This window comes from Akebia trifoliata, chromosome 11, assembly GCF_017979445.1.
Source record: "Akebia trifoliata isolate Shusen 1 chromosome 11, ASM1797944v1, whole genome shotgun sequence".
NCBI classification, from domain to species: Eukaryota; Viridiplantae; Streptophyta; class Magnoliopsida; order Ranunculales; family Lardizabalaceae; genus Akebia; species Akebia trifoliata.
In genome coordinates this window covers 37581000-37592858 of record NC_141385.1, presented here as the reverse complement: position 1 = coordinate 37592858, position 11859 = coordinate 37581000, and the positions used below count along the sequence as shown (strand labels likewise).

The 11859-nt window shown below is 36.0% G+C and overlaps 1 protein-coding gene across 1 annotated transcript; it reads right to left on the bottom strand.

The window, feature by feature from the left end:
- Positions 1–10064: 10064 nt before the first annotated feature.
- LOC147391497 (C2H2 and C2HC zinc fingers superfamily protein) lies at positions 10065–11223 on the bottom strand. The gene has a single exon (XM_086460018.1). The coding sequence runs from the start codon at positions 11091–11093 to the stop codon at positions 10413–10415; it is 681 nt and encodes a 226-aa protein (XP_086316144.1). The 5' UTR covers positions 11094–11223; the 3' UTR covers positions 10065–10412.
- Between the last annotated feature and the right edge of the window lie 636 nt (positions 11224–11859).

Below are 11859 nucleotides of genomic sequence, written 5' to 3'. Positions count from 1 at the left end.
TTTTACATATTCTAAAATCTTGGGATTCTTGTTGATACTTCTCTAGTCTCATCAAATAATATTACATCATTGGCAAATAACATATATTAAGGTGTGTGCTCTTGAATACGAGCAACCAGTTTTTTTATAATTAGAGAAGATTAAATATGTACTCAAAGTTGATTTTTATTGTGGACGAATTATAACTAGGAACTCATCCACCTACCCTCACGCTAGGATTATTTTTTGATGAAAAAGCATTGAGGTTGATGAATCCTCAACCTATGTCAGAAATTTCTTTCAAAATTACAATCTAGGGACTTTCCTCTATGCTTTTTCTAAGTAATGATTTTTTTTAATTGATTGATAAGCTAGACCATTAATGAACCTCCACCGTCCATTAAAAAGCCAAAATCTTACATTCACATATATTTAAGTTAAATCATCATGTAAAATCAATTTTAACTCATTTGGATTTGTTTTTGGAGGGATCCAACAATCATATGAAGATTTTTCCTTTTTTTTTTTCCTTTACTTCTCTATCATTTTTTTCTAAGTAGAAAATTTTCCTCACTGGGTGATTTATCTAGCATAAAACTAAATTGATTTTTTGATGTATTTTTTTCTTAATCTTTACTCAATCACTTTTCCATGGTTCACATTGTCGCTCATTATTTAATATCCCAATAATTGATACAACTTTGGTGTCTCCTTAATTTATTATTATATAAATAGTACGACATTTTTTTTTTCATTCATTGGACATCTTTTTTAATTTAATAAGTATTATTGAATAACTTAGTTGTGGATGATTATTTTCGTGAAAGCATCAGATGATGACAGGTGGTAGTATATGAAACTGAGTCCCAAGATCATGACGTGACGTCACATCCATCTAAGATCAAAAGAAACATATGGGACCAGGGCACAAGGGATGAATTGACTTCGTCATCTAACTCGGAGTCGAATCTTGGAACCAGATAAACGAATCATATATTCGAGCTTCAAAATATAAGGGATTTTATTGAAGTATCATTTGTTGGAAATCCGAAAAATTAGGGAATACCTTAGATACGTGGAATCTGTTGCTAAATTAGTTTAGTGAATCTATACATGATTCAAAAGGAAATACAGTCCAATTTAGATCCCAACTCTGAATTGGAAGGAAGATGACATCAGCAGAGGATACGAAAAGATCAGGATTGGATCTTTACAAGTAAAAGGGGAGAAGACACGAAGAGGTATGCTTTTTTCCCATAGAAAAACTTTGCTAAAATTTGTACCCAATTTGATTAGGGCATCAGAGATGTTGTGTTGCAAGGACACCTAGGAGCACAAGAATTACAGATTTGAAGTGGAAGTTGAATATTTTTAGGTAGTGCAAGAAATTGCATCTGCATTTTGATGCCATCTGTAGGAAATAATACAAGGAGAAACGATGGATATGGGAAGAACAAGGCGAAAAGGAACTGGTAAACCAACAAACCCTCCACAAGCAAATCTTCCACCAATAGATCCTTTTCTAGCAAATCCTCTACCAATTTCGCAAGACCCAATACAAGTTGTCCAACGCTTGCTGACTGAGATGAGAATGGAGATGCAACAAGGGCTCCAATAACAAAGGGATGAGATTCAAGTAATTAGAAGAGAGACTAAGCAATTGAGACAGATGTTCTCATAGAGATAAGAAACAATGGAGATGCTAGATATTAGGAGGAGAAACAAAGCGATCATCGTCATGATGGAACTGAGCAAATGGAATTCGAGCGAACTGCGAATTCAATAAGAACGTACACACGCAAAGGTAGTTCGGAAGTTCAGAATCCCATCGCAAGGGAGGAAATAAAAGAGTTGCTCAGAAGAAGGAATGACGAGAACGATTGGGGGAGGAATGCAAACCAACTTGCTCGCGGTGCCATCAGGGAACTTCAAGGAATATCATTCTCCCCAGCAATCTTAGCTACTAATCCATCGAGAAACTTCCATCCTTTGAAATTTTAGGAGTTCGATGGGACGAAGGATCCCTTGGACGATGCCCTACATTATCAAAACAAGATGATTCTGTACCAAGGGGACATCGCCCTATTCTGCAAACTTTTTCTATCAACACTTAGATAAGGAGCTGTCACATGGTTCCAAGGTTTACCTTCGAGGCCAATCAAAAATTTCTCTGAGTTGTTGGAAACCTTTGTCACATAGTTCATTTATAATAGAAAGAGGAAGGTTGGAGTGAACGCCTTGTTCCACTTGAAATAAGAAATATGCAAGTCAATTCGAGCACTGTCAGGTTCAGAACAAGGTTACTAAAAGTAGAAAATTATGATGAAGTAATCGTATGAATGGCTTATATGACCGCAGTAATCCCAGGAACTCAGCTACCTGAGTTGCTAATCAAGGCCGACCTCATACGATTGGAAGAGCGCTACCTAAAAGTTTAAAAATACATCATGGTAGAAGAAACAATGAAAAGTAGGAGACAAACCATGATAATAAGAATGGTGAACTTGGTGGAGCCAACAAAAGAAATTAATAAACCCGGGGAACCAAAAGTCAGAAACAAGATAAGTTGCGAAACAAGGGGGAGATCAACGTGGAGAACAAGACAAAATTGTATAACGTTGAACACGAAGAAGTTAGAAATATTGAGGTATATCTGGGACAATCCAAACTTCATCCCACCGCTAAGAAATTATCAGGGGAAGCCCTATTGCTAATATCATAAGGCTGAGGATCACTCAACAGACGATTGCTACTAACTTAGAAATATCGTTCAAGATATGATTGAAGACGGAAAGCTCAAAAGATATGTGGTAGCTACCACAAAGGGTAGAGGACGACGGAGACGACAAGATGAACAAGTACCTCCTCCTCCTCCACCTCGAGAAGAGAAACAACAAGAACAAGAGGGACGCAGAGTAGTCCACACAATTTATAGATAATACAACGCAGATAAACAAACATGAATTATAGATTTGAAGCATAAGTTGAAGATCTCGAAGTAGTGCAAGAAATTGCATCTACATTAGTCAACCAAGACAATCTAAAAATTCTGAGGCATTTTCATACTTTTATTGGAATACCATCAATCCTAAGGCCTTACCTATTTCATCTAGCCTAAAGTTGTTTTTATTTTTAAAATCCAAATTCTATGGAATTATATTCACTCTCAATTCTTTCATGTATCTCTCTTGCAAGCCCCAAGTCTCTTTGCTAGTGTTCATTTAATAATTTTAGAGAAAAACCCCTCCACTTTGCTATACTCTCTTTATTTCTTATTAACAACATCATCTTCTCTTTTAATGCACATAATATAACTTAGAAAACTACTTTAATGTTTCTAATTCAAATGAATTTGTATACATCTTTCTCAACTTACTTAATATCTGATCTAGTGTATGAATCCTCATGTCTTATGCTTGGCTCTATTTTTTGTTATGACTTGTGAATCTTTTTCTTTGATAATCTCTGGAAATTAGCATTATAACATCAAATTTTTATGAGTGGTTTTTTCTATAGACTTCCCAAGGAAATCTTTGGTCATTCTCTTAATGAGTTTAGCTATTCATCTAGTATTATTGGTGTATCTAACACTAAAGGTATGTTTGATTACACATGGAAAATAGGGTGGAAAATCAATTTCCATGGAAAATGATATTTTTCAAGTGTTTGATTGCACATGGAAATGGAAATTCATTTTCCACCTCATTCAAAAAGTCACTAAATCATGGATTTCATTTTCCCACCCATATGGGTGAGAAAATGAAATCTACCCATATTTTCCATCCTCAATTCTTCCCTACCACCACCACCACCACCACCATTACACTAAGCTTGCCATCGTCACCATCGTCGTCGCCGTCGGTTCCGTCTCCGACCACCTTCTCTCTCTCTCTCTTCTTCTTTTCCTTCTTCTCCATTCCTCACCTCCTCCGCCACCGCCACCACCATCACCACGTTCTCCCCCCATCTTCCTCACTTACCTCCGTCGTCGCCATCGTCGCCGTCATCGTTTCCATCTCCGTTGTAGTCGCCACCGCCGTCGTCGCCGCCACCATCGCCGTCACAGCCGCTACCGTCGCCGTCACCGCCGCCGCCGCCACCGCCACCACCTTCGTTGCCACCATCGCCACATCCTCCCCCCTCCCTCTCCCCCTCCTCTCATCTTCTTCTTCCTCTCCCCTTCCTCTCATCTTCTTCTTCCTTCTCCTCTTCTTCTTTTTTCTCATATTATTTCCATGATTTTATCCGAGTGAAATCAAACAATGGAATTTGATTTTCCAACCCTACCTATTTTCCACAACTAATTTTCCATGGATTTCAAATTCCATGGAAAGTGACTTTCCATGCAATCAAACATACCCTAAGTTTCACATTTATTCTTTTATCATTTTTGTTGTTGTTGGAAAAAGCCAATATCTTTTCTCCTTTAACCATCAGTTTATTCTTTGATATCTCTTATTCTCACTCCATTTTATTTTTTATATTTTTATCTTTTAATGTAAATATCTAAAATTCCTAGTCTATGTGTAGTTAAACTCTCTCGTGAAATAATGCTAGTCTTTCTATATTGATCTTTCATTTCTCCTACATAAAAAAAAGATACATCTTATGCACTTTTATTGGTTCCACTCTTAATGATAACTAAATGTTTTTCCCTCTTTTCAAAATATGTGTGTGCTATCGCATGATCATATGCTATTGCAAGTTCAAGTATTGCAATTTTCATCTCATTTCTTTTCTCAAACTTGCAGTCCTTCATAGATGCTCTCATGATGCCCACTTTCCTTCCCTACATGATTATTTAAGTATCTTTCTATAAATATCCCTTTTTTTTTTTTTTAACATTACAAATTATTTGGATGAGATTATATTCAGAATTGTCTTATGACGTTTTCTTTTAATCCAATTTAGGGTGCATATGTAATAATGAATTCTCTCTTTTCCTATGACTAGGTTTATAGTCAATTGTTGATCTCCTATTCTCCTTATACCTACAACTTTATCCTTCATATCTCTATATTTACTGTTGTAGGTATATCATTTCTATACACTAAATTACATTCTTCCCTATCAAAGTCCCCAAGTTCAAAGTTGAAAGACTAATCTTACACTCTTGGAATCAATTCTTTACGTATTATTCATCCAGTTTGATACAATAATTCTTTCCTACTTTTCACCGTAATTAATTAGGCGTCATTGTGGTGCATCATTTTCACAAGACATTGTAACTAACTCTTTCCCACTTCATAGTACAACTGGGCGCTCTGATATAGGACATTGCTTCCAAGGAATGCCCTAGCATGAACGAGATGGGGGTGATGGATATTTACATCGATTGCCAACTTGATGCAACCCTCGTCCTTTTGTTTAGGCTCAAGATTGGTAAAGGGGACATTACACAGGTAGAGTTTCAATCGTAGCAATTATTAGGGGTAAATACAATACAAGGGATGCAGATGCATGAAATGCATAAGGGCATGACACACATGGTTGATTTAGATGTTAATTGCTCAATATGGAAGAAAAAGTCTTACAAGAGCAAGAGATACACCTCCATGTCCCCATGACCAGTAGGATCCCTCTCATTCAGTTTACCATAGTCGTCGACAACAACCACAACTCGGAATCGAGTCACTTGACCACACAAATCAACTACTCCCAAAACTGGATAATACTGAGTCCAACTTCCTTCAAATAGTTAAGAGTCGAGCCACAATTGAAAATCCTGTCCATAAATTACCTGTAGCATAGGTTTTAAACAAAGTACAACTCTGAAAGCAAAGAGATCCCTTTATTGATGAGGTTCAGGCATGCATTAGGTTGAGCCAAATATAAAAGGAGGGAGGGTCAAAGTCGAATGAAATAAAAACTGAACAAGAGACCTCGATACTTTGTGAAAATAAGCATTAAGTTGATCATCAAAGTGACATCAGAAGAACAATAGGACCAAGCAAACAGAAAGCTCTTGTTAGACTGAGAGAATACTCAAGGGCCGTTGGTGGGCAAAATACCATATAATATATGATCGAAGGACTTTTTTTTTCCTAAGCAAGAAAGATTTGTATTACTATAAGAATGTATAGAAGGGATACCGCTTTAGTTTACAACCTGAATAGTCGGAAGGGAAAGACTATCACCCACATAACAAGATCTAGCTATGAGGGGGAGATGAACATAATCATTAAAAGTGCTAGAAATACAAGATTCTAAGGACTTATTCTTAACAGGTTATTATTAAGATTTTGTTTTTTTTTTTTTTTTTAATCTTGCTTGAGACTTCAGTTACCTCCTTTGATAATGAACATGTTTAGAAAGCGTTCATCAATTTGAAAAGGTTGAATTCCCTCCTTGTCTCTTTAACCTTAACCAAGTCAATGAAAGCTTTCAGATGTTCTACACCTGTGGAGTTGTGTGCCTACGAATGTCTAGCTCACCTCTTGGTAATCCAATTTTTTTTGCTAAGCAAGAAAGTGGCACTAAATTAAAAAAAAATCAATTTAAAATGGTTTCAGGTGTATTCCCCATTATTTTTCACTGCATCTTATATCAATTTATCTTTCTTGCTTGAATACCCTTACTTTACATTCCAGTGCCTGCATCTGATGTTTGGAAGACTCAACGACTCTCCAATATGGGCTGTTTTAACTAATAAAGGGAGTCCATTTTTTAATTGATGTAGGCATGTGAAATATACATCGACCATTATCTTGGGAGGTAATTAAAAGAACTATTTTTTTTTTCTCTTGGTTAGTTATTTGACATTGTGCATACTTTTTTCGAGATGTTAATCAATTTGGAATGATAATTAATTAATACTAGTTTCTATGAAGATCGATGCCATGGATAATTTTGAATTGGTTATTTGTCATAACTATAGGTTATCTTATGACGGTGTTCAATTATGACAAAAATTAATATAAATTTCTATAACAAAGATCGACGCCATGTAATTTTGGGAGATCTGGCTACCGATTAACTTAATCTGCTTTGAAGCTAAAATCATATGGTATGCAAGAGTTGATATAGAAACCGATCAAAAAAAGAAAAAAAGAAAAAGCAGAGTTGATAAAGAAGTTAACTTGGTAGCTTGAGGAGTGGTTGAAGTTCTATAAGTCAGCATATTAAATGGTCTATCCATTTCAATTATGAAAAATAGAAATCATCCTATTGTGAAGGTTTGCTAGTAGTCCAAGGAAGGATGTTGGAGCTTGTTCAGATAATCCAAGCGATGGTGGATTGACTGATAACATACCAGTTTAGTTTTGATTGTTCCATTCAATGCTTACTTTGGTTGACCACTTCAGAGTTTTTGTTGTTCCCTTCGATTCTTACTTTGGTAATTCAAGAAAGGTTGTCAGAACTTCAGGTTTTACTTGAAGATGTGAACTTCTACCTGATTCTTAATTATTCAAATGTTTGGTTATTGGATCCGACTTTGAAGCTTATGGTTAATGCAATAAGGGGAACTGTGGAATATTGGGTGCACAAGGTAATGTGAAGACCCTTTAACCTTAATTGGGATGGGAGACATTTTCTAAGAGAGTCGTGATAATCTTACTCCCTCACGTGGCATACTAAAAATACTCTCCTGACGTGACATGTGCCAGTACCATAGATTTTTTGCCTTGGGGTACGCTTCTGCACATCCCCATAAATATGTGCAGTTGTGTATCCCAATGAGTAAAGATCTATGGTTCTAGCACATACCACGTCAGGAGAGTATTTGGAGTATGCCACGTGGGGAGTCAGAAAATCATTACTCTTTCTAAGAAGGCATTATAAAAGTTGAACTTATTAGAGGCGATTATGAACCGTCTCTATTACTTACAAAAGCACCTGTTAAACAGTGTTCACATTGAAAAATATAGTTCTAAAGTTGAAATCATAAAGTGTGATATGGACATAAATCTCTTGTTGCAGGATGGTTGTAATTTAGGAGATCTCAAGTGTCTCCTCAATTTTCAATTCCTTCATATGAATATTTGTAGCGGATATGCCCTTGAAACTTGTACACTTATCCCCCCTCCCCTCCACTCTCCTCCTATTCCCAAAAAATGTCCATGCACCATCTGTTGTTATGTTGTGCAGTAGTGATATATATTAGAGATGTAACATGGTTATATATATATTTTCGTTTCTTTGAGCAGCATTGTTGAAAAATGTATTTTAGTAAAATTCTTGGTCATAAAATTTGACGGACCAAGGTGTCAAAATTTTCATTGTCAATTTTTTTTTTCGATGGACTGAAACCGTTAAATTAATAGAGGATGAGAGAAATTTGATGGCTCTAAGCCATCGAATTGGGGATCATAAAATTTTCAATGGCCATACGCTGTCAAATTTAGCTTTCTAAAAATTGTGAGCTTTGGCCCATCGAATTTTCTTGTCAATTTTTTTAGTTTTCACATAGTGATAGAAGAAAACCATAGCTAACCTTGTCTTTCCTAGCTAGTTTTAAAAAATCCTAATTTTTTTTTTTTTTTGCTAAGCTGGATTTAAATTAAGATGAAACTAATTCACAAAATGAAGATGTGGAAGCATCAACCTATCCCCAAATAAGCTTGCCTTGCCAGAATGGGCAAGTCTATGGCAATGGATAATATTAAATTTCTAAATATTTAATAATGTTAATATTTTAAATATCAATACTAATCTGTACCAAAACCTTTCGTACATTATAATTTTCCATTAGTGATTAGATACACCGATCGATTATGTTCAATGTATATTATGTACATACCATATTATAGATTCAAACTCAAACATTCTTCCATAATTGCATGTTCCTTTGAAGAAGAATGTGTAATTGACTTCTTTGAAATAATTGCTCTTGGTCTCATCGTATGACATATTCATAGGTAATAAAAAATCCAATCGTACTTGTTGGTGATCACTACCTACCTGTCAAGTCCATCACTATCGTATCTCACTGTTTTTAAAGCCAATGACTTACTAGATCATGTTTGTCATGATTTCTCTTAGGAGCATACAAAGGAAGATTGTACATTGGAGAGATTTTAGATAAAAAGATAATAAAAAATGTGGGACATGAATGAGGACACTAGGTTGGTTTGTAGAGGTATAGAGGAAGATAAAATTTTTATTGAAGATATGTAAACCAATAATGAAGAAAAAAGAACAGATATTTAGGTCCAACAGTTGCATAAGTGCCACCTTTAAATAATGGTGCACCAAGTTCTCTCTCTTAATAAAGCTTAAGCTCTAATATCATAAAGAAGAAATTTTATTGAAGTTCTTGAATACCGCTGGAAAAACCTTTGGTGGGTTTACATAGAAAACTACAAAACATAGAAGAAAATTATACCCAACCTTGACGTTCCAAGTTTAGAAAATCCTATTAGATAAAATTAGCTTTCTAAATATCTAATAAAACTAGTATTGTAAATATCATTCCTAATCTATACCAAACCTTTCATGCATCACAACTTGCCATTAGTGATGAGAGACATCGAATATGATTCAATGTCTCTCATGTATTGTATAATATACTCTAACAAGTAAGCCTGAGGTTAGAAGGACCTCATCCTTCCATAAATGCAAAAGATGGACTATTGTTGTCAGTGATGTGGCTAGGTACTAGTATATCTCATGTAACTTCTCCCAGTTGTCATGATCTATATTAGTACCAACCAGGATTAAGTTGATAAAATTAGAATAGATGGATTAGGATGAGTTTCCATATGTAGCTCTTACAATTCTCCTATAAGTCCTTGATGTGGGGTAATGTGTGTATCCCTTTTCATAAATAAACTCTTTTTAACACAAATGTAGTGTTGATCAGGGTTTATTCAAAGCATTACCTGAGTCATAAACGGATACTCATCCTAATATATTTAGTCTAATTTTATCAAGTTCACCATGATCAATACTAATATAAATCATGACAACTATGAGAATTCCTTTTGACATAAACAAGTAGTGATGGTGTGTGCGTGTGAGAGAGAGAGATAGAGAGCTTAATTTGCTATTGTGAAGAGGGTTTCAGAGTTATTTCTGTAAAATGAAATGGTTGCAGTGGCGTTTTGACAATTTGATTGAAAAAGAGGCACACACATCCCCAGTTATTTGATAGAAAATCCCCACGGAAATATATCACCAGACTTTACTAAGAAATGTGCAACAGATAATGACACTGCACTGCAAACTGTACCAGTCAATTTCACAAACCCTAATTTCCTTAAAGGATCCATCTTTAATAAATCCTCCTTTTTCTTTCAATTTACAAGCTTGTCTTCTTCTTTCCTGGTCTCCATTTTTATGCCATTGTACCTTCAGTCACACACTCTTGAAAGTATCAGCCACCAAAGATTTGGTCACACAAGTTTACAAGGACTATACTAGTGTAACTTACACACAGATTGCACTCTTTTCCTCAAACAATAAACATACAAATCCATAACAGCTTTCTCTTGTTATGGTGTCGGCCTTGATCCAAGACGAAGCTCAAGATCTAGCTCTTCTGCGAATCCTGTGCTGGAATTGTTGCTGTTTCTAATGTTATTATCATCGTTATCGACAGACACAGTAGATTCAACTTGGCCGAAGTTGTGACAGAGAGAGATACTTGTTTCCATTGGAAAATTAGCAGCTGGGCAAGACGATATCAAGTTATTCGTTGGATAAGGTGAGATAGAAAGAAGAGTAGAGGGAGAATCCATACACCCATTAAATGACGTTGAATTGAAAACACTATTAGGGCTTGGTAAAGGATAGAGAAGGCATAATCCGCCATTAGAGGCAAATTCTTGAGTAGGGAAGATGAGAGCAGATGAGGAAGTTGAAGATGATGATGGGTCAGTGGACCCTGGTGACGATTGGCGGAGTCTAGCACGGTCGCGGCGGTGCACATTCATGTGACCCCCTAGTGCTTGTGCGGATCGAAATTCACGCCTACAAAAGGTGCAAGTGTAGGAGCGAGGGGGCCATGTGGTGCCCATAATGTTACCAGTATCTTCGGCGAAAGCACGAACCTCCCATGAATCATCGTCTTCTTGAGCTCGCCTTGAGTTCCACATCCACGAGCTGGTAGTCAAGCTAGGGTTCGGTTGTTGTTGAGTTTGAGCAAGTTTTAGTAGGCCAAGGTCTGCAGCCATGATACAAGTAGCATTTAAGAGAGATGATACAAATAATGTTATATAATTGAAGAGAGGGGTTAAATACAAGGGGATATGCTTTAGAGGAGGAGGAGACAAAAAAACCTAGCACCGAGCATATCACCACTGTTTTGATGTTGCAATTGGAGTTTAGTAGAAGGAAAAGGAGAGGGAGAGAGGGTTGGCATTATAATAGGCAGCTCACGCAACTAGCTTTCTTTCTCCATATAAAGACAATGTGTTGCATTGGCTTGAACGCCCATTTTATTTACTGATTCAACTTAACCATGCCCTCTATTTGTGTAAGTAAAAGAACAATAAGAGTAAAAACGAATGAGAAGGAAGAAAAATTTAAGATTAAATCAAATTAGAAGTAATAAAAATGGTATGAATTGCTTACTAATATTATTAGATTCGTTGAAGGGTGAAGCAAGTTTACAAGGTAAGGTAATATATGCATTGGTCAAATTACCTATCTAAACAGAAGATGAGCCCCCCTCTTAAAGTAGATGGGTGAGTTCGTAGCCGGTTTGTAATTACTAGGTAAAGGTGGGTTTTGAACATAGGTCATGATATCAACACTCACAAAATTTAACCCACTTAACAAGTTTGTACCTTCATTCAAACAAAAGGAGAGTTAATTTTCACTAATTTTTATTTCTCAATCAAGTTCCATGCTGTTTTTTTGGAAATCTAATAGAGCTCTTATAATACATAAGGAAATTGTGTTAGCATATTTATTGGGTAAGCTGGGATTGAATCTGGT

What these genes read in the sequence shown, in the direction of transcription:
- LOC147391497 (XM_086460018.1), bottom strand. Translation starts at nt 11,093, where the DNA reads ATGGCTGCAGACCTTGGCCTACTAAAACTTGCTCAAACTCAACAACAA.